Raw genomic sequence first — 22,068 nt, 5'->3', positions numbered from 1 at the left:
AGCCAATTAAATGTTTGGTTTTTAAATGGCATAATCATCACTGCATTCTCTAAGGTCAGGAACCTCAGAAGACAAGTGTAGGCATGAGGAATGAATGTCAACTTCTTTTGTGAGGTAAAATAGAAGAAACCAAGCTGAAGAGATAGGAAATTCATTTCCAGGATGTAGAAAATGAGTTGTGGGACTTTCTTAGCAGTCCAGTGGTTAAAACTCTGCCCTTTCACTGCAGGGGCCACGGGTTCAATTCCAGGTTGAGGAACTGAGATCCTACATGCCACTTGGTGAGGCTAGGGGGAAAAACAGAAAAAGGGGGAAAAAAAGGAAATGAGTTGCCGTAAGTCTGTGGAGAAACAAAATTGCTTCATAATCACACTCTGGACTAAAGGTCCAAAGGGGCCCTTGGGGCTGATCTTGCCAGGACCTCAGGGGTTGCTTCCTGGAGGGTGTGGATGAAACTTTCACACACCATAAAGCTGTCCAAGAGAAGGACACGTCTTTTGAGAAAAACTCCCTTTTCCTGCTTATTACAGAATTCATTACAGACCTTTTTGAAAATATAAAAATGCACAGAAAAGGGAAGACTGCTCCATTAATCACACCCTGTAAAGATCATCACTTATAACTATCAAACAAAACTGTGATCTTGTTGTAACTGCAATTTTGTATCCATTTTCCCACATGATTAAATATAGAACTGGGTGAGGGGGTTTCAGTATACAAACCTTTTGCTATTTATTTAACTAAGCTTATTGTTGAACATTTAGGATATTGCCTTTGTTGTTTTTATGTGTTTCAGGTTTGGGGACTGTTGTAAGCGCTATAATTAATATCTTTGTTAAACAAGTCTTTACGTATATCCTAGATTATGTCCTTGGATTTCCTGGAAGTAGAACTGCTAGACCAAAGGATATTTGATACATATTAGCCAATTTGTCTCCTAAAACTGATTTCACTCATTTGTTCTCCCACGGGCAATTTTATAGGACTTCACTCGGGTTGCCCGTGCCATTAACTGTCAAAAGCCTACCTAGAACCCCGATGCCGGCCTGTAGGCTTGCTTCACGTTTTCCCGCCCACTCCGCACACCCGCCGCGAGCCCCGCCCCTTCGTACATGGTGGCCCGCCCCTTCCTACTCCCTCACCGATTCTGTCCAATCAAAAGCAGCTTTCCCCAGTCTGGCTGCGTGGTTGGTAAGCTGAAGTTTCCGTCGCGCTCAGCGGCGGGCGGAGCAGACTGATGGACGTGGCGACGGACCAGTGTGAGCGGCGAGCGAGGCGTGCGTGGCGTGCGTGGCGCGCTGGCCTGGAAGCTCTGGACCTGAGAGGTGTGCGGGCGAGTTGAGCAGTGAGAGCTTTTGGCGGCCATGGCTCCCAACGTGCCCGCGCCCGAACCGGTCCCAGAGTCTCCTAAAGGCATCCGAGCCGTGCTCTTAGGGCCGCCCGGAGCCGGCAAGGGTACCCAGGTGAGCTGCTGAGCCGGGCTTGTCGGTGGAGCCCGTGGAACTCCAAGGTCAAGGCGGCCGAAGGTCCGGTTCGCCCCAGACTCAGGCCGCGCGGGCTGAGGCCTGGACTGGGGGTTCCCTGGCTGGCGTCTGGAGTTCTGGCAGGTGTTTTGGGGAGGGTCCAAGTTGGAGGTCGAGGGAGTCTGAGTTAGAGTTCTTGAGTGCCCCAGGCCTGAGGTGCTGTGTTAGAGGATCTAAGGACTGAGTAGTTTCCTTTAGGGTTTATAAGCTGAGAATATTTGAAGGGTAAGGGTGAACCCTGGGCTGAGGCATGTAGATCGGAACCCGAGTTGGAGACAGGGACCCTAGACTCAGTGCGATATGACAGTGGATTACGTTCCAGGGTTACGCACCCGATAGGGGTACGTTTCTGGTATTGACTAATACCTGAAGGCGGAGGAGCATCTCCCGGACGTGGGGGAGAGCGCGAGCTGTCCTGTGCTGATAAGGAGAACTACTCAGAGAAGTGAGGTATGACCTGTTTGAGCCAAGTTAGGTGGATGAGAGAGGGTACCTCAATGTACAGGTAAGAAAACAGGCTTGGAGAGGTCAGATGACTTTCCCGAGTTAGTAAAATTGACCTCAAGGAGCCTGGAACCTCAAGGCTCTGCGTGATTGGAGTGAGGTCACTTTCTGCTGACTGTGAGGCCTCTCTCTTGGCACCTGGGACATAATGGGCCCATAGGTCAGGAATGAGATTTATGATCTCAGGATTTGGAAGCCCATAGATTGGATTATTATCCTCCTGGAATTGTCCCCACCCCTTCCAGACCTCAGGATTTTGCTGGTTATTAGGATCTAAAGAAAGAATTCCTGAAAATCTGAGCTCCTAAGGAAATGGGGTTCTGGATGCTGCTCTGTGCCCCCTCCTCTATTCCTAGTCCTTGCAGAGATTGCAAAGTCTGGGCAGACAACTTGTCTACTCTTTCTTGGAACTCTTGCAACACCCAGCACATTTCTTCGCACTTGATGAGGTTACTAGATATGGATGATGCAGAGAAGGGGAGTCTGGGAGGATTCAGTTCATTCCTGTGACTTTGCTTTTCAGCTCTGGCTACTAGGTCAAGAAGTGCTTCCGAAATAGCTCAATGGTAGAGAATCTGCCTGCCAGTGCAGGAGATTTGGGTTTGATCCCTGGATGGGGATGATCCCGTGGAGAAGGAGATGGCAACCCACTCCAGTATTCTTGCCTGAAAAACCCCATGGACAGAGGACGTGGTGGGCTGCAGTCCATAGGATTGCAAAGAGTTGAACATAACTGAGCATGCACGCACTCAGTCAAGAAAGACCACTTTCCCTTTTCTGTCTGTAGCCAGAGCCGATTTGCCCTTTGAGGCTGACTGTTACCTAATCCCCTTGTCCTTTCACACTGAAGGTTCCTCTTTCCTGTTGCTGCCACCACCCTCAGTTATTAGGTAACCTGCGGCTAGGTATGTTTAATCCTAAACTCTATGGACTTTTTCTGTGAGTGACCAAAATAAACAAGGTAACTCAAATGCATTGATTTTTTTTTTCATAGTTCATATTGAAGTTAATAATTTCAGTGGTTATGAAATGAACAGCCCGTCTCAGTGCTGAGGCAAGGGCTTGACAGTTTAACAAACTTGTAACTTAGGCCTCACTGCTGCCAGCTGAAAAATGGAGATAATACTTACGCATTCAGCATTTCTTGAGCACCAGACATTGGAGGTAGAACAGTAAACAAGACAGAGAAGGTTCTTGTCCCTCTAGACCAAAAATTGACAGGGATACTGGAAAATTATATGTCTGTAAAGCACACCTAGATGACAACCTGGTGCATAGTAGGTGTTCAGTAATTGTCGACTCTTTCATCTTAATTGATAATACATTCCCTCAACCCCCAACTCAGTTGTATCTCAGTGTAAAGGGTGATGTACTCGGGAAGTTTTGGGGGAAATTCTACCTATGAGCTGACTTATAAGGGTGTATATATGATGAGAGTTGGTCAGAGAAGGCCTTATGGAAGTCAGGGAGATGTGATTTTAGCTGGGACTTGAAAGGGTAAAATTTACACAAGTTGCTTAACCTCTGTACACCTTTCTTAAGGTATTCGGAACCATAGGGATGCTGGCAGTTGTAGTTTTAAGGAGTTAAAACTTCATAAATCAGAGGTTGCAGAGTGGCAGCCTGCAGCAGCTTGTAGCCTGCAGACACACCCCAGCTTTTAATTATAAAGAGTTTGAATACACAAAAGACGACAGGATGGTGTAATGAGCTCCCAGGTACATATTATCCAGGCCCAGCTACCATCAGCTGGTGGCCATTCCTTCCCCATCCAGTCTCCCTTCACAAATGATTTGAAAGAAGCTCCCAGATATTGTAACATTTCATTTGTAAATATTTCAGTGTGTATCTAAAAGACATTATTTTTTTTTGTGGAAAAACATAATGTCCCATAAAAAATAAATAGTAGGAGTAAATGTTTATGTTTCTATTCATTTGCATTTCAAGTCTATTTTATGAGTATTTTAAGTGTTTATGTATTTATTTGACTGCACTGGGTCTTAGTGGCCACACACAGCATCTTCAATCTTTAGCTGAGCCATGTGGATCTTGTTCCTTGACTGAGGGTTGAACCCCGGCCCCCTGCATAGGGAGCTTGGAGTCTTAGCTGCTGGACCACCAGGGAAGACCCTCAAGTTTCTTTCAGTTTACAGGTTGTCCTGTACCTTGGATTAGTACCTAGTACCTACTCAGTAGTTTTTTTCTTCCCACTGGTGCTTCCTTTTACACCTCTATAAACTCAGTGTCTTAGGTATTTAATGTTGGCATGACTGAAATAATTGTTTCCTTTTAAAACTTAGTTTTAACTAAAATAGTTAAACATTTTTAAACTGCCTGCTTTTGCATCAGCATAATAATGTCTAAAATATCTGGACCATATGGGTTTGTTATTTTGTTTAAATAACCTTATTTCCCTGTCTCCCTTTTGGGGTTGGATGTTCCTAGGGTGTGGCCAAAAGCAGGGACATGTTTCCTGTTTTCCTCTGCCAAGCCCTCTCATGGTTTCTTCCATGTGTCCAGCTGACACCGGTTCTTCACGGCCAGCACGTGTGGGCTGTCAGCTGCCATCTTGCAGATCAGGATTGGTCAGTTACGTCTGTGCGCTAACACAGTGCAGAAGCAAACTCAGTGAGACCCATGTTCTTATTCCCCCTTTTACAACTAGAGAAACTAAAGCCCAAAGAGCTTGTTCTCTGGGTTACAGGGCAAGTAATTGGCTGCTCTTGCTTCTGAAATGACTCTGGAGCTCCTGCTCTTTCTGCTGCCCTGGGTTAGATTTGTCTCCTATCCTGTGCATGTTTTCTTAGGCATGTTCCTTGCTAGAGCTGCAGGGTAGCCTTCAAGAGGGTGTAGTATTGCAAAATAGTCACCCTTTCCTGGGTTCTGTGACAGATCCACCCCCCCCCATATCCCTCCCATCTCCCCCACACCTCCCCAGCCAGAGATTTAATCCTTTTAATCCAGATTTAATGTCATCTGATTTAATCTTTCAGCCCTTGGAGGACAGTCCTGTTGTTATCTTTGCCTTTTTACTAATAAACTGAGGCCCAGTCTGTATCTTGCCCTAGGACATAGGTAAAGTAGCAAAAATAGGATTTGAACTTGTGACTGATTTCTTGAACATCATTAACATCCTGTTGTTGCTTGCAATCTAGGTATAGGAGCAGAAACGAACATAGATGCAAGCAGTACTTACTACTGCAGAGTACCACAGGGGAAGTACTGATGAGTGACTGACAACTGCTCGGATAGTTCAGGGTTAGAACAAGGACTATGATTTGTTGAGGGCTTCCCTGATAGCTCAGTTGGTAAAGAATCGGCCTGCAATGCAGGAGACCCCAGTTCGATTCCTGGGTCAGAAAGATCTACTGGAGACGGGATAGGCTACCCACTCCAGTATTCTGGCCTGGAGAATTCCATGGACTGTATAGTCCATGGGGTCATAAAGAGTTGGACACGACAGAGCCACCTTTACTTGTGATATGTTGAGACTCTTCTGTTCTTCCTCCTACCCTTCCAGTGAAGAATGTTCCATTCTTTCTTCTACCTACCCACTGATACACCAATTTATAGATGAGGAAATAGTCTCAAAGAATCACTAGCCTGAGGTTACATGGTCAGTTAAAAGGCAGAGCTGAAATTCAAATACAGGTTTTTGTGCTTTTAAGACTTTAATTGAAGTATAATACACATAGAGAAAGGTGCAGACATCTTAAGAGGGCAGCTTGATGAATTTTCACATGTGAACATACTTGTGTAGCTTGTACCCATATCAAGAAGGCCTCCTTGTACTCCCTTCCACACACACACACATACATACCTTCCCCAAGGACAGCACTAAGGTTTTGGGGGTGGTGGTGGCATGTTTTGTTAGGTAAGTTCCTTGCTAGAGCTGCAGGGTAAAGAAGGCTATTTAGTGTCATGGATAAGAGCTAAGGCTTGACAGCCTTGAGACCAGTTACCAGGTCTGCCGTTACTAACTTTGCGATTTGGAGCAACTTAGCCTCTGAATTTCACTTGTAAAATGCTGATAAAAATAGTTACTACCTCCTGTATTTGTTATGTATTATGTGGTTTAGTTGCTAAGTCATGTCTGACTCTTTGCACCCCCATGGACAGTAGCCCGCCAGGCTCCTCTGTCCATAGGATTTCCCAGGCAAGAATACTGGAGTGGGTTGCCATTTCCTTCTTCAGTTATGTATTATACATACTGTAAAACAATGCATGGAAAAATTGCTTGGCATCTTGCAAACACCCAGTTAGCTGATGATTCCTTCTCGGAGGAAGAAAGGATAGTTGGGGAGGTTTTTGATGGGGGAAAGATGCTCAGAAGTTGACTCTAGAAGGGGGAGGGTAGGACTTGGACCAGTAAGGGGAAGGGAGAGGGTATTCCTCCATAGAGAGGAGCTTGAGCTGAGGTCCATGGAGATGCTTATGTATTTGGAAACCAAACACAGAGCAGCTATTAGCAGTGGTGCAGGGCATCCGGGTAGGGGGCTTGTGGAGGCCAATTTGAGTAGCTTGGGAGAGAAAGCAAATTGGTTGGGGAGGACATGGAGCATGTTACTGAGCTATTAGAACTTCTCCCTCGTCCTGGGGGAACGTTGAGGCTTCTGAATGTGTGTGTGTTTTGGGGGGTGGGTGGCGTGTCCAGCAGTATTTTAGATGATTGCAGCTGCATGTGCAGAAGCACTGGAGGTGAAAGTGGGAAAGACTGCACAGACGATGTTGAGGTGAGAAAACAAGTGTGTGTGCTCAGTCACTCAGTCCGACTCTTTGCGACCCCATGGACTGTAGCTCACCAGACTCCTCTGTCCATGGAATTTTCCAGGCAAGAATACTGGAGGGGTTGCCATTTTCTCTGTGGGATCTTCCCAACCCAGGGATCAAACCCATGTTTCTTACGTCTCCTGCATTAGCAGGTAGATTCTTTACCACTGAGCCACCTGGGAAGCCCCTGAGAAGACAAGTGATCATGATTAAATCAAATCTTGACTATCAGTTTCCCTTTATTTCCCTAAATGCCGGGCGCTGTGCTGAATTCTTTTGTATATATATATATAATCTTACCAAGTCCCCATAACAGGTCTGAAAGCCGCTCAATCATACACTTTAAAGATGGGCCTGGCTTTGTACTTTTAGCACGTGCCCTAGAAGGTTGTGGTAACACACTGAAGTTGGAGAACGCTCGCCCCACCACGCTGCCTCCCATGCTAACAGTTGGAGCCTTTCTGACCCACACCTTCCCAAGCCACAGGTTTCTCACACAGGTGAGGTGCCTGTTTCTTGGGCTCGACAGTGGCCCGTGGCTAGTGAGACCTGTGGCTCAGGGCCTCAGCCGCAGCAGAGTATGGCCCAAGGGTCAGCAGCATAGCCAATCTTGAAGCTCAGGCCCCACCCTACTGAACTAGAATCTGTATTTCAGCAGCATCCTTAGGTGGTTTGGAGTAGAAAAAGCATTGCTTTGAAGTATAAGTGTGAAGTCAGGGGAATATAATACAGCCATTTCATCAGGCTGCTTCTATAGTTTGCAATTAAAGAATAGTGTAAAAAATAAAGACCATGAAGGCAGTCTTCTAATTACTGAATGCTTACAGTGTCTGGGGTTTCCCAGGTGGCGCAGTGGTTAAGAATCTGCCTGGGGGGTCACATAGAGTCAGACACAACTGAGTGAGCGCACACACACACAGTGTGTCTGATGTTTTGGGTACTTTATTTCATTTTATCCTCACAACAGCCCTGTGAAGTAGACATTGACCCCCATTTAACTGGTGAGGAAACAGATTCTGAGAAGTTAAGTAACTAGCCAAAGGTCATACAGCTTTTGGGGGCTGCCAGGTTCATATGCAGATCTGTCTGACTCCTCAGTTCATGCTCTTTGCAGCCCACCATGATGATTCCTGTGCATCCAGCAAAAAATGAAGGCGTTAGTCTTGCTCCATGCCACCCCTTCCCTCTGGGAGTGTTGTTCCACAGAGCTGCAGAGGCCAGTCACCTGGAACAGAACAAAAGTGTCCTGTGATTTGGGGTGATAAAAATAGGATGGTAAGGTTCTGTGCTGACAGCGCTTCACTGGTGTTTTGGTTGGTCTCTCCCTTGGAAAAGGCGTGACCTCCAAATTTTCCACCCAAGTTAATTTCAACAACCAAGAAGAAAGATCGCCAGAAAAGCACAGCCTTCTGATTTTGTGGCCGCTGTGCCAGCCCAAAGAACCAGAGACTTTCCATTGCCAGAGGGGCCTGACCTTCATTGCTTTTCTAAAGTGCTGTTTTTAACACCTCACCTGGATTCTGTTTTGCTCCGAAGTTCTTTGCTTGAGCTGAATCAGTCCGTGACTCACAAACCAGCACTTGTTGCACTGAACCCTGTCTATTTAGCTTTTATCGTGTGCACCTAAGAAAACTCCTAACAAACTGGTTTGAACAAGGTCCCCACCCTACTTATTTTCTAAAACAGTTGAACCAGAAAGGTAAGTATTAGGCTTTTGAACTGATTCTGTTCCTTTTGAATTCTACGTTCTTTTTTGCCTCTGCAAAACCAGTGTGGAACTGTCCAGGGTCTCTTCCTCTTCTGGTATTCACTCAGTTGTGTAGTCTACTGAACTGTGAGCTCTCGTAGGGGACAGAGTCTGTGTCTCCTATTCATCTGTTTCACTGGCTCCCAGCAAGGTTCTTAGAAGAGGCGTATGAATGAACATGGAATTAAGGCAGGGGTCACAGTAACAGTTGATGCTTCCTGAGCACTTACAGTGATTCTTCATAATCTCATCAATCCAGTGATATAGGAGATGATAGTACCATCTCCATTTTACCTAGAGGAAATTTAAAATTTACAAAAGTGATAGAGTTTTTCTCAAGTCACATATCCAATCTTGGCAGACCTGGTGTATGAAACCCAGGCAGTCTGACTCTCCAGCCCGTGCTCTTAACCAAAAGGCTCTCCTGCCTACTAAACCTACCAAGAGCTTACTTCGCCAGGTGCTCTGCTGTTCTAAGTCGCTTCAGTCGTGTCTGATTCCACGATCCTATGGAATGTAGTCTGCCAGGGTCGTCTGCCCGTGGGATTCTCCAGGCAAAAATGCTGGAGTGGGTTGCCGTTTCCTCTTCCGGGGATCTTCCTGACCCAGGGATCAAACTCACATCTCTTATGTCTCCTGCATTGGCAGGTGGGTTCTTTACCCGCTTGGGAAGCCCCACTGCTTGTCAGGTGGTCTTCATATATAGCTCATCTGATGCTCACTGCTACCTTTTGAGATGGAGCCTTTGTGCTTTCATTTTAAACAGATTAAAAAACTCTGCCTCTCGAGAGGTTAAGTGATTTGGCCCAGGTAATGCAGCTACCTAGTGACAGGGAAGGGGAAGACCGCGTCTGCCAGGGAGAAACTTCTGCATCTGGCTCCAGTTGCCTCCCACACTAGTGACCACAGTACTTGACATCCACACATCCATTCCTTTGGCAAATACTCATTCAACATATTACATGCCAGGCATTGTGCCAAGTGCTTTATATACGTGAACTCATTTAAACTTCAGGGCAACTGTGTGAAGTGTTGGTATTGCTGTTTCTATTCCCTTCATAATGGGGAGCTGAGGCTTATGTGTCACTAGTGTGTCTAGTGAAAGCAGTGATAATAGCTGATATTTATGGCGATTTCCTGTGCTAGGTGCACTGTTGCAAGTGCCTTCCATATATTATCTCATGTAATTCTTACTGCAACCCTATAATCATAGGTTAGAATATAATGTAAGGTAGTTTTATCCCTGTTACAGGTAAGGAAATTGGCTCTTGTGCACACAGCCAATAAGTGGCAGGGTCAGATTCATACCCAGGCAGTCAAACTCCAAGGCCTGCACTGTTAACCGTATCCTGTGTTTTGTCTTCCCCTCCACAGGCACCCAAATTGGCTGAAAACTTCTGTGTCTGCCATTTGGCTACTGGAGACATGCTGAGGGCCATGGTGGCTTCTGGCTCAGAGCTGGGAAAGAAGCTGAAAGCAACTATGGATGCCGGGAAGCTGGTAGGTTCGGTGGGACCAATGAAGGTTGATCTTCCTCAGCCCAGGTCTGCCCTGCCAGGGTGACCAGCAGCCACATGTAGCTATTGAAATTCATTTTAATTTAAAGTTAACTTTCTCAGTTTCACTTGCCACATTTCAGGTTTCTGCTATCCAGCACAGATATAGAACTTTTTAATATTTATAATTTTATTTATTTATTTTCGGGTATGTTGCATCATCATTGCCGCACAGGCGTTTCTCTAGTTGTGGCGAGTGGGAGCGGCTCTCCAGTTGCAGTGTGCAGGCTTCTCATTGCGGTGGTTTCTCTTGTGGAGCATGAGCTCCGCAGTAGTTGTGGCGTTGTGGGCTCAGTAGCTGTGGCTCCCAGGCTCTAGAGCACAGGCTCAGTAGTTGGGGCACATGGGCTTAGTTGCCCCACGGCATGTGGGAACCTCCCGGATCAGGGATCGAACCTGTCTTCTACATTGTCAGGCAGATCACTGAGCCACCAGGGAAGCCCCGAGATAGAACATTTTAATCATTGTAGAAAGTTCTGTCAGGCAGCCCTGTGCTGTGGGGTGTTTTAACAAACTGGAAGATTATATGAACTTTTATGTTAGCAAGTCTGCTTGGTTTATTCTGAATTTATGGCACTGATTTTATTCACAGTATTCTTGAAGTTCCTTTGTGCTGACGTATTTTGCAATATACGCCTAGTTTTTAGGGCCAGAAACAAAACTGACATCCCTAGACCGGAACTCAAGGGTCCTTCAAGAGAGGACTCAAAAAGGCACAGAGTGCTTTTACTTACTTTTGTGACTGTCTTTTGTGTCTCTTAACAGAGGGGTTGCTTGGCAGTTAACAAAAGTATCCTTCTTATTTGGAGACTATAATAGCATTTTCTCTTGTTTTTAGTCCAGTTGATCTGATAGGAGAAGTACAATTTGTTATCCACTAGATCGTTTTTGGTTAGTGTGTGTGCTAAGTTGCTTCAGTAGTATCTGACTCTGTGCGACCATATGGACTGTAGCCTGCCAGACTCCTCTGTCCATGGAGTTCTCCAGGCAAGAATACTGGAGTCGATTGCCATCCCCTCCTCCAGGGAATCTTCCCAATCCCAGGATCGAACCCCTGTCTCTTATGTCTCCTGCATTGGCAGGCGGATTCTTTACCACTAGCACCATCCGGGTGCCAGAGCTTAATCGTAACTGAGTTTTTCTGGGACTTGGTCTTGGGAAGAATCATTTTGTGCTTGGGCCTCTGGTCTTTACATATCTTAGTATGTTGGTTAGGGCACATGCTGGGCTGAGTTACTTCCTGCCAGGCTTTGAGATTTTGGAGCTGGGGTAGCTCTGCTGATGCGCCTACTGCCCCTTTATTTCTAGCTTTCCCTTCATGTGAGTGAGGCTGTCAGTCACTGCTGCTCAGTATTTTGGACTTTGGACCTTGATAGAAGATCCTGTACTGAGAAAAAAATGGGATGTGACAATGAGATTACTTATCTCTAGCCTTCACTTAGTCGCAGAGCTTATACTTTGTCCCCAAGTTCACAGCTGGTCCCAGGAGATAAGAGCATTAGCTGCCAAAATGGGCAGCCTTCACTTTAGCACTGGCAGGGACCTTTTCTTCCAGTGATAACCCAGGAGGAAAACCAGTTTTTGAAAGCCAGAGAGGATCTTTACTAGGGTTTTCAGAGAGGCTCAGAGGGTGTTGGGCTGGCTCCTTGGTTCTGACCCAGTCTTGTCAGGTCAGTAAACTGTTGCTTCATGTCCAGGGTGGCCTGGGTCACTTTACTGTTAGCCTAATCAAAATTGTGAAACAGGTTAAGTTGGTGCCTTTTGACATTTTGATCAACCCTCTTTCTCTCCTGGAGCCTTCCTCAGGTGGTCTTTCAGCCGTATACCCTCACTGTCTTGTGTTTAGAGGACAGCTATTTGCTGAGAAGCTGTTATCTGATGATTAGGACTCTGACGAATAGCCAGAGAGGCCTTTGGGACCTAAGACTTGAAGGTCTCTGGGTAGGGTGACAGGCCCTGGAATCCTCTTTCCTCTCCCAGATTACTGGGACACAGGAGAGTCTCAAGGGAAGAGAATGCATGTGTGGCAACTACAGAAATAATCATGAAACTGAATCTTCCAAAGGGAGCCACTCCATAGGTGCTCTGATTTTTGCTGCTTTGGGATCAAGAACCTGTTTAGTAATCAGGCTATACAGACACAGACTTGTAACCCTGGAGTTGGGCTGATGCCACCTACTTAATGGATATAATCCCAACAACTGTTTTGTTCTTGACTTCCAGGTGAGCGATGAAATGGTCGTGGAGCTCATTGAAAAGAATTTGGAGACCCCTCCATGCAAAAATGGTTTTCTTCTAGATGGCTTCCCTCGGACTGTGAGGCAGGCAGAAATGGTGAGTGACTTGGTTTTTTATCACCAAGGCAGGAAAGCAAATCCTGGCCCTTTATCTCTTTATTCCTTTGAGGGAAATGGGTCTTATCAAGCTCTGGTAGCTTAGGTGGGCCACATGCTCTTTTTACAGCTTGATGACCTCATGGAGAAGAGGAAAGAGAAGCTTGATTCTGTGATTGAGTTCAGCATCCCAGACTCTCTGCTCATCCGGAGAATCACAGGAAGGTATTTGTCCCCTGAAGGTCCCTTCTTTTCATGCTTCCTCAGAGCTTTGGCAGACCACGGGAACTGCTCTGGCCTAATCCCAGCCACGAAGCTTAGTGCCATTTCCACGTGGATTGATCTTATTTGGTGACATGGGATGGGGATGTGGAAAGAAGAGCAAGGGATCCGAAGTCCAGCAGCAGCTCAGTCCTGTCACCTCTTAACTCTGACCCTAGGCAAGTTTCTTAACCTCTCTAAGGCTGTATCCTTATGTTGCATGGGGTTAATAGTACCTGCTTCAAGGAACCATTGTGCATGGTAGATAGCATGTTGTGCATAGTTCAGAACCTTGCTCACATGGGTGCTTAAGAAATACTAAATTCCTTACATGTGTATCTGCATTTTAGTGCTTTTTAAGTTTGATTTCAGTTGGAGTTACCACACCTTGCTGTAGGCTTTTTATTTGTTATAAAAATAGTAGGACCATCTTCACAGAGTTTAAAAAATTGAAGAAAATTTTGTTCATGGTACAGCCAGCTTAGCAAAAAACACTAATTTATTTGTGTGTTTTGTTTTAAAGTGCTGACTTGTCTATGGGAGTTAACATTGAACACAGAAACGCTTCTGCTTCTGACAAGTGGCTCTTAAAGAGTGCCATTGCTCTTAACCCTTTCACCATCACTCTACATCTGCCTTGTGCTGCCTTCCAGAGATACCTGGGAAGCTTCCAACTACTAATAGACCCTCCTGTTCTTATCTTGATTATAGACCATAGCTAATTTTTATCCCTTAGTCATTTTATTTACTTTTTAGAAAATTCATCTATTTGTCTATTACTGTACCAATAGTACACTTTATTTCTAAAGGTTTTTTTTTTTTCTTTTTTTTAAATGTGGACCATTTTTAAAGTCTTTTATTGAATTTGTTACAATATTGTTTCTGTTTTATGATTTGGATTTTGGCCACAAAGCATGTGGAATCTTAGCTCCCCGGCCAGGGGTGGAAACCATGCCCCTTGCATTGGAAGGCAAAGTCTTAACCACTGGACTGCCAGGGAAATCCCGCTTTAGTCATTTTAATGGAATCTCAGGAAGGTGGTCAGCTTTCCATCTTGAACCAGACTTCTGTGACCATTATTTTTCATTGCTGCATGTTATTTCACAGTAGATGAACCATCATTTACTTCATTATTCCCTAGTTGTTGTATACTTGTGTTTCTTCTAGTTGTCTACTGTCAAACTGATGCTCTGACCATTGTAGTACATGTAAGTTATATAATTAAGGGGGACTTTTTTTATTATAAATGTACTACTTTTATACATTTATAAAGTATAAATGTATACTTCTATACATTTATAAAGTATAAATGTATACTTCTATACATTTATAAAAGTTGAGCATTTTCCCCCATGTGTCTGCAGTTCGTGTCTTTAAGGAGAGAGGCAGCAGAATAAGTGTTAGAGGTGTTCTGGAAGGCGGTGTTAGATACAGGGGAATGCACCTTGTAGTTAATTTCTTTTTCAAATGTCCAGGTTTCATATTTCCAGCTATCACATAGGCTCCTTCAGTGCAGATTTTTTGTTTCTTTGCACTGGCACAGAGTAGGCAAAGTTGATACAGTCCAAGAAGCAGTAGGGTTGATAGGAAGGGACATCACCAGGGCTGGGGTCCCAGACATTGCAAAGTAAATGTTAACAGAGCTAGATGACACAAGGGACCTTTGATCTGATTGGCCCAGCTTCCTAAGTGCCTGCTTTGTTCACAGCACAGCTCTGGGAGCAAGGGACCAAGAGAGGATATACCAGTGCCCATCTCTGACCTCAGAGTGTCCCCAAACCCTACATGAAACCTGGGCTGTTTAGTGCAGTAGGGGTCCAGTAAGAGAGCCTGCGGGCAGAGAGGGAAGGTTGGCTATGAGAGAGACATAAAGTGAGACTTGACTTTCCTGGATAGAGAGGATTTTCTTGAGGCTTTCCCAGAAGGGAGTAGAGGCAAGAATATCCAGAGCTGGAGAAATGGCCTGGCAGGCTGGGTGGTAGAATGAGTGAGGTTGGGAAGGTGCAAGGTCTGCCAAGGAGCAGAGAGGGTAGACCTGCCTGAGTCAGGAGTCATGGGATGTTCTTAAGCCACTAGGTGCTGCGGCCAGTACAGCACTGTAAGAATATTGGCTTGGTCCTGGTATACAGGCTCCATTGAGGGAAAGAAGAAACAGACAAGGACCCCACCAAGGAGCCTCGTGTGATCCACCTGTGGAGTGATGAGGCTGAAGTTGGCTGGTGGGGAACTGAGAGATTCGGAGAACAAACTACAGAATTGTAGAGGGCGAAAGAGGGAAGGCTCAGTCTCCTGGTTTGGAAGTGAGTGCTTTCCTCACAGAGGAGGAAACAGGACAGGTCAGACTGTGAAAGTGCTTTTCCAAGTCCATTTGTATGTATGTCAGTGGCAGAACTAGCACCAAAAGCCTGCTTTCTGCCTTATCGTCCACTGTGCTGATGATTGCCAGAAAAAGAGTCAGGAACTAACCAGTTTAATATGGATCTTATCTGACACGATAAGGACCCCACTGTAAATGTCTTCTGAATTGGCTCAGGCCTCACTTCTAATAATTTTATGGGCGATTATTTTATTCCTTGCCATAAGTATGGCTGGTGGGTTTTGTTTTAACCTGTTCGGTGTTGGCTCTCTGGTTTCATTGGTTTCTTATGTCTTATGCCATTGCCATTCTCTGGATGAGAACACAGGTGTCTGAAGTATCACAGCCAAGGCTGTAGCATCCCAGCCTGGCCCCCCCACATCTTCACCTCCAGGCCAGGCTCAGTGGCTCTAAGAGCTGTTTTGGTTGGTCCTTGAGACCAGTCCCATTTTAAGAACTTGGAGATTGGTTTCTTTTCCCTTCTAGGGAATGAGTCTTGCATTCTTCTTAAGATGATATTTGGGGGTGGAGAAGGAGCAGTGTGTTTATACATAACTGTAAGGCTGAGGGAATCTGAGAATGAGCAAGAGCTGATGTAGAGACATGGAGAGGAGAGAGCTGTGTTTGTTGCAGCCTGGCTGCTATATGCCCTGTGCTATGCAGAAGGTGACGAAACATGGTCCAGGGACTTCCCTGCTGGTCCAGTGGTTACGACTTCATGCTTGGGGGCATGGGTTCGGATCCTGGTTGAGGAATTAAGATCCCACATGCTTCGAGGTTCGGCAAGAAAAAAGAAACATGGTCCCCATCTCATGCCCCCAGCCCTTCCTAAAGAGAAAGCTGTAGCCGAGCCCCAGCTCCTGCTCTTCCTCTCTCTGGGTCTCCCAGTGGGCGTTATTTCCAGTGAATGCACCAGAGGAACCCCTCCAGCAACTCAAGTAAAGAAAGGCTCAACCTTGGGCTGTATGATTGCAGTCACTTGTCCCCCACCACCTTATTCTATAAATGGACCCCTTGGCCCCCAAAAGTATGCTGTTATGAAAACACAGTGCTGCGTTTTGCAAATCTGTGTGGCTTCAGAAGTCTGACCCAAACTTTCGCAACTGATGTGCTGAAATACAGACCCTCTCTTCCACCAGAGCAAGCACGCTGAGTACTTTCTGTGCCTGCCAAGAGGTAGAAAATGTTGGGAAGCTCTGGTCTAACAGACTTCATGAGGAGAGCCGCCATAAGTTAAATAGGCAGATCTTGGTTGGCATAGAATTGGGAGACCACGGGAACTCGAGAGGGCCCCAGCTGCAGAGCAGCATTTGGCCTGCCTCCTTCCCTTCTTAGATTTCGGGGCTCCTGTGGTGTGGCCACTGCCAGCCATGGGCATGGGCTTATTGCCTAAGGGGACAAGGCAGAGAGGCAGCTGCTACCCACATATCCTGTGCCAGATAAAAGCTGCTTCTTGAGCTCTTTGTTCTGTGACTTAATGTGTCAGTTTTCTTGACACCTTGAATATTGCCCTCTGATGGCTGGGCTCTCTGTGGTCACAGAGGTGTGCGGTATTGTCTGGTGGCATCTGCGTCCATAGCACATGCTTTTCATATAGTGCCTTTCTTGTTTTTTACCCAAAGTAGGTTAGAAAATAAGGGTAGTCTCTCTGTCCTCTGTCCACCATGGCAGGTTATCCAAGTCTCTGTTAAAGGATTACCACATCTGTTGTAGTTACTTATTTCCACGTTTGTCTCCCTCTCTACATTAAGCACTGTTTGTGACCAGGGATCTTGACTCACTTCTCTGTAGCCTCTGGATTCAGCTCAAGACCTGAACTGGACTAGGCAGTTAGTCAGCACTTGTTGAATGAACAGGTGAACACATGGGTGGCTGTGTGAGACCTATGGGACACACAGCCCACAGGCTGTCATGCCAGCCGCCAGCCAGCCAGACACTTATTGTAATGTTGGGTCAGAAGAGAAAAGATACTCACTCTGGTATAAGCCCAGTTATTTTCCTAAGCAAGGGATGCCTGTAACTGGTTTCTCTGCTGGATTAAAGGCGTTGCATCCAGCTTCTCTGTCTGTGCCTGTGGTCTTGGAGACCCCTGGAGTTCCAGCAGCCTGATTGATGTTCATTTGCTGTCTTGCAGACTGATTCACCCCCAGAGTGGCCGCTCGTACCACGAGGAGTTCAACCCCCCAAAGGAACCCATGAAAGATGATGTATGTAAATTCAGGATGGAAAATGTCCTTTTCTTTCCTTCTTCTTTCTTACTTCACTTTTTCTTCTTTTTTTCTTCCTTTTGTTCTTCCCATCTTCCCTCTATTCCTACCAGCATCACTAAACTATGAGAAGTATCACTGTCATGTAAATCACATGGACTGTGGCTCATCTTTAGAGGTCCCTCCAGGTGATTTATTGCTTGGCCTTGAGGTAGCCACCCGTGCCAGCTACTTGATGGTGCCCAGTTTGTACCTGTTTTGTCCAGAGCAGCCCCTTCCTGGCATCATGGGAACCTCAATGGTGAACTAATCAGGAGAAGGCTGCTTGGAAGCCCGAATTAAAGCCAGGGTTGGGAGGACAGGACTGAAGAGAGGTTTGTTGACCAGCCCCGCTTTAGAAGAATATCCTGTCTCCCTAATGACTCTACTGTGCCCTACAGATTCCAGAAGAACTTGGCCAGGTTAACACTGCCAAGTTCCTATGACAGTCTTCAATTGTTTGCAGATGTAAAAGGGAGAGTTTCATACATAGTTGCTATAATATTTGCCATAAATAGTTCATTTCATCTGTTTCAGAACATGCAGGCCACAACAGAACAAATTTCCTGGACTTAACCTTTGTCAAATGAGACAAGTTCATCAGGTCATACAGGTTTCAAAGCCATCTGTCAGCTTTGTCACATTTCAGAGTTGCAATGCTATCACTCATCATCCCCTCCCTCACTTGCCACTTTTAGAACGTTGATGGCCTGGTAAAAAAACTGAGTCAGTTAAGATCATAATTGCTACTGCAGCCCTGATTTTGATGTATGCTCCTGGTCTCAGGGGCCTCTGTCTTTCTTGTTTCTGACCCTCGAAGTGTTTGTCCTGGAAGCTGAACAGCCTGAGCACCAGCTATGAGAGAAAGACATTGCCCATCGCCTCCCTCAGCCCTGTTCTCACAGTTGCTGTTTCAGGCTCCGCAATTTCTCTGGACCAGGTGGTCTGCTCCTGGGACCAGCTCACTGGAAATAGTGAAGGTCTTCATAGTTCTCTATTGAAGGCAGTCTAGATTGTCTGTCTTTCCCTGTGATGGACTTTGGGATCAGACAGCATCTCAGATCTGCATCTGGCCTTGGATTAGGAGACCTTGCCGAGTCCCAGCCTTTCATTTCCCTCTTCTTGTTCTCAGATCACTGGGGAACCCTTGATCCGCCGATCAGACGATAATGAGAAGGCCTTGAAAATCCGTCTGGAGGCCTACCACACTCAAACCACCCCGCTGGTGGAGTACTACAGTAAACAGGGGATCCACTCCGCCATTGATGCATCGCAGACCCCTGACGTCGTGTTTGCAAGCATCCTAGCAGCCTTCTCCAAAGCCACATGTAAAGACTTGGTTGTGTTTATTTAATGTCGGGTCCAAAAAGGAATTTCTTCCTTCTTACTTTCCCTGTTGAACGAGTGGGTGGGAATGGCAGAGTAGGCAGAGAGAAGCTTCTTCAGGCCAGCAAGAATATCATTTGATGTATTGATTAAAAAAGCACTTGCTTCATGTACCTTTGGCGTGTGTGCAAATCTCATCTCATCTGTGTGTGTGTGTGTGTGTGTGTGCGTGCATACGTGTGTCAGTATGTGTACACTCTCACACTTCCTAAGTTATAGGCGAGACTGTTTACTTCTTTAGCTGTACTCTTTATTTTCAACCAAATAAACTAACCAGCCAGACAAGTTACTGGGTATTTTTCCATCTCCAGCAGCTAATTAGAAGTCCTGGGTCACGTGCAGCCAGGCAGGGCTACAGTTCCTGATGGCAGGCTGTTGGCCAGAAATTCCACTTGTTTTCTCACCCATAATGAAAAGTCAGCGGGTCAGTGTGGAAAGGGATCATTAATTTTTTCCCCCTAAACAGGAATGAAAAGGCACTTACTTTATAGATTCTAGAAATTACTGGGAGAGGGTATCACCATAGAAAGAGCCTGGCCAAGTTGAATTATTTTTGTGATCTGCACCATGGTTCTGTAAAGTAGGAATCATTTGGTTCCTGGGTTGAATACTAAATTGATGCCAAAGAATTAAACCAGGTGAAAGGTCCTCTTGAATTCAGACTATCTTCTGAACATCCAGGCTGGGCATCTGAGAGCAGCCAGTCCACTTCCCCAAAAACAGCAGGATAGATTTGTCTTTATTTTTAATGTTTGCTCTGTTTCCAAGTGTGAACAAAATGGTGATTTGAGGATCATTTGGGGATCATGTTGATTAGAATTTATTCAAGCCCAGTCTCTACAGGATATGAAATCAGATATATCCCTTTTGAACTCAACCCTCTCCCTTCCATATCCAGTCCTTCACCCCTTATGTCATGACGGTGGTGGCCACAGTCTCCCCAAGAAAGGACCACCCCCAAAATAAAATCACCTATGGCAGTAACCAACTTTTCTTCCTAACCTCAGCTCCCGGCTCTTAGGCATTTCCTGAGGTCCACGCTGTGCCTTTTGGTCTCTGGTTTGATCTGTGGCAAACAGAGGAATTAATAGACTGCCCTGAGGGACCGCAAAAACAGCAGGCTCTGGAAAAACCATTAAAAAGTCAGTGACAGGTCCAGTAAATAATGCCACCTGCCCAGGGTACTCTGCTGACTCAGTGCAGTGGCCTCGCAAGTGCCCAGCCCCCACCTGACCTGAGCTCTCCTGCTGTCTGTGGGACCACCAGAGGGCTTGTCCTCTGTCCGCCTGGAAACTGGCTGCGGTACGTGGCCATCTGTGTCCCTCTGTGTCTGCTGGCTCTGCTCTGCCTGGTTTCCCTGGCTGGAAGCTAACTCCACCCATGCTTAACGGAAACCCAGTCTGGCATGGGATGTTTCTGGGAAGCACATGACTTCTGAGAATGGACTAGGAAGGGGAGTGAAATCAAAACTGTCTGCTGTGTCTGCCGGGATCTGGGCTGCTTCTCTGGGTGAGGTGACCTCATGAATCTTAGAGTTGACTCCCCTTCGACTGGGGACAGTGGCAGGCACTTGGCCTCAAAGTTGAGGTCCTTGAATGATTGCTGATAGAGTGTGCATGATCCTTCCTCAAATATTTGTCATCCATCCATGTGCATTCACACGTGCACACACATACTTGTGTTATTTGGGCTGCCAGTGGGAAAGGGCAGGTCGTCGGGGGTGCATATGTTTTTTTGGGGGTGGGTAGAATTCAATATTTGCTTCGCTTAATTCCAGAACTTAACCTCAGCAGGCATGAGAGCTTTCACCTGGCAGAGAAATGTCCAGTGTTTAATGCATTTGGTTGCTGGGGTGTGCATGCCAACCTTCTCTGATGTTTGCTTGGTTTTTAAACGCCCATTTTGTTTTCTCTTGTCTTCTCTTTATTTCAGCCTAGTAACAGAAGGCCAGGCGAGACTGCACCAGTACTCATCACCCCACGGCATGATCCCTGCTCTTAGGTGCTGGGCAGAGGGAGGGGCGGTCAGGGTAAGGATGGGGAGGGAGGAGCGGCAAGGGCCCAAGAGGGGGAGAGGAGCTGTGCTGCCGTGAAGCAATTTCTTTTACATGGAGTAGGACTCTTAAAAGTATAAGCAAAGGGAAAAATTAATTTTTTAAAACACTTGAATCAAGGGTATAAATAGAAACAAGGAGATGCAGTGTTATTTCTAAGGAATCCTGTTTTCATTTACTTTGGACTGGTGACAACTGGACAGGTCTCAGTGCCCAGAGACCTCAGCTTTTATCAGAACCTCATGCCAGCCCAGGAATGCAGGAAATCACACTATTGTCCTGTCTGCCCCATAGCTTGGAACAGGGCGGGAGTTGATTACTAATCCTGGTTACCCATACCATGAAATCAGAACGTCATCTCCACACGTGAAAGAGACATGGAGTGTGTTCCTGGGGGCAGCATCTCAACAAATCCGACTTACTGGAGTCATGGGGCAGGCTGGTGTCCCTCCCTTCCATACTCACCGCTGATTTACCAGCCTACCTGCCCTCATGGGTGAGACCTCGGCAGCCACCCAGCATACGCCACAGTCCGGCACTCTTGCCTTCCTCCATTCACATTATGTGAAAGGACTCTTTAATGAATGAGCAAGTGTCCTAAGCAACATTATCCAAAGACTGTCCTTTCCATCCTCAAATCCTATGACCGGGATCACTCTACAACACTGTGATGTATTATTTTCAATGAGGTGCCTTTCTTAACTGTCCAAATGCTGCCTTGTTTGGCCCCTAAATAAAGTGTGTGAAAAGTTTGTATCCCCTGTTGTGGCATTTTTTAAGGAGATGTGGGCTAGTAAATTGACGCTGAATTCTGGATCTGACTTGGAAGCCCTTTGCGGTCACTACAAGTCGTGAGAAGGCAGGAAGGTCCAAGTGTGTGTTCATAAGAAGAGTCTGCTCCCTCTTGGCCTTCAGCTCATCTGCAGGATTTTCTTGAGCCCTAGGACAAGGCCGCTTGGGCCAGAGGAGACAGTGCTGTGCTTGGGGTTCAGGGATGTACATCAAATCCCAGCCAGTCATTTACTCTGCTCCTGTTTCCTCGTGTGAAAAAGAGACTAGTGGTGGTCCAGTGGTTAAGACTCTACCTGCCAATGCAGGGGACGCTGGTTCGATCCCGGGTCTGGGAAGATCCCACATGCCACGGGGCACCTAGACCCATGTACCACAGCTTCTGAGCCTGTGCTCCACGACAAGAGAAGCCACTGCAGTGAGAAGCCAGCGCAACATAACTAGAGAGTAATCCGTGCTCTCCGCCACTGAAGAAAGCCTACGGGCAGCAGCAAAGACCCAGCGCAGCCAAAGTTGATAAATATTTTTTAATAAGAGGCTAGTG

General features: G+C 46.2%; 1 protein-coding gene across 2 annotated transcripts; it reads left to right on the top strand.

The window, feature by feature from the left end:
- The first annotated feature begins 1,250 nt into the window (after positions 1-1,250).
- On the top strand, positions 1,251-21,487 carry AK2 (adenylate kinase 2). Of its 2 annotated transcripts, XM_061148495.1 has the most exons (7): positions 1,258-1,463; positions 9,919-10,044; positions 12,324-12,434; positions 12,564-12,658; positions 17,185-17,257; positions 18,429-18,624; positions 20,615-21,487. In XM_061148495.1, exons 1-7 carry the CDS (start codon positions 1,365-1,367, stop codon positions 20,617-20,619), a joined length of 705 nt encoding a protein of 234 aa, XP_061004478.1. In that variant the 5' UTR covers positions 1,258-1,364; the 3' UTR covers positions 20,620-21,487. The 2 variants fall into 2 exon arrangements, with proteins under 2 accessions (XP_061004477.1, XP_061004478.1); XM_061148494.1 differs by lacking the exon at positions 20,615-21,487 and having other exon boundaries at positions 1,251-1,463; positions 18,429-18,795.
- Positions 21,488-22,068: the final 581 nt, after the last annotated feature.

Source organism: Dama dama, chromosome 8 (assembly GCF_033118175.1).
Source record: "Dama dama isolate Ldn47 chromosome 8, ASM3311817v1, whole genome shotgun sequence".
In the NCBI taxonomy this organism is placed as follows: Eukaryota; Metazoa; Chordata; class Mammalia; order Artiodactyla; family Cervidae; genus Dama; species Dama dama.
The sequence above is the reverse complement of the archived record's forward strand: the minus strand, read 5'-3'. Positions and strand labels throughout refer to the sequence as shown.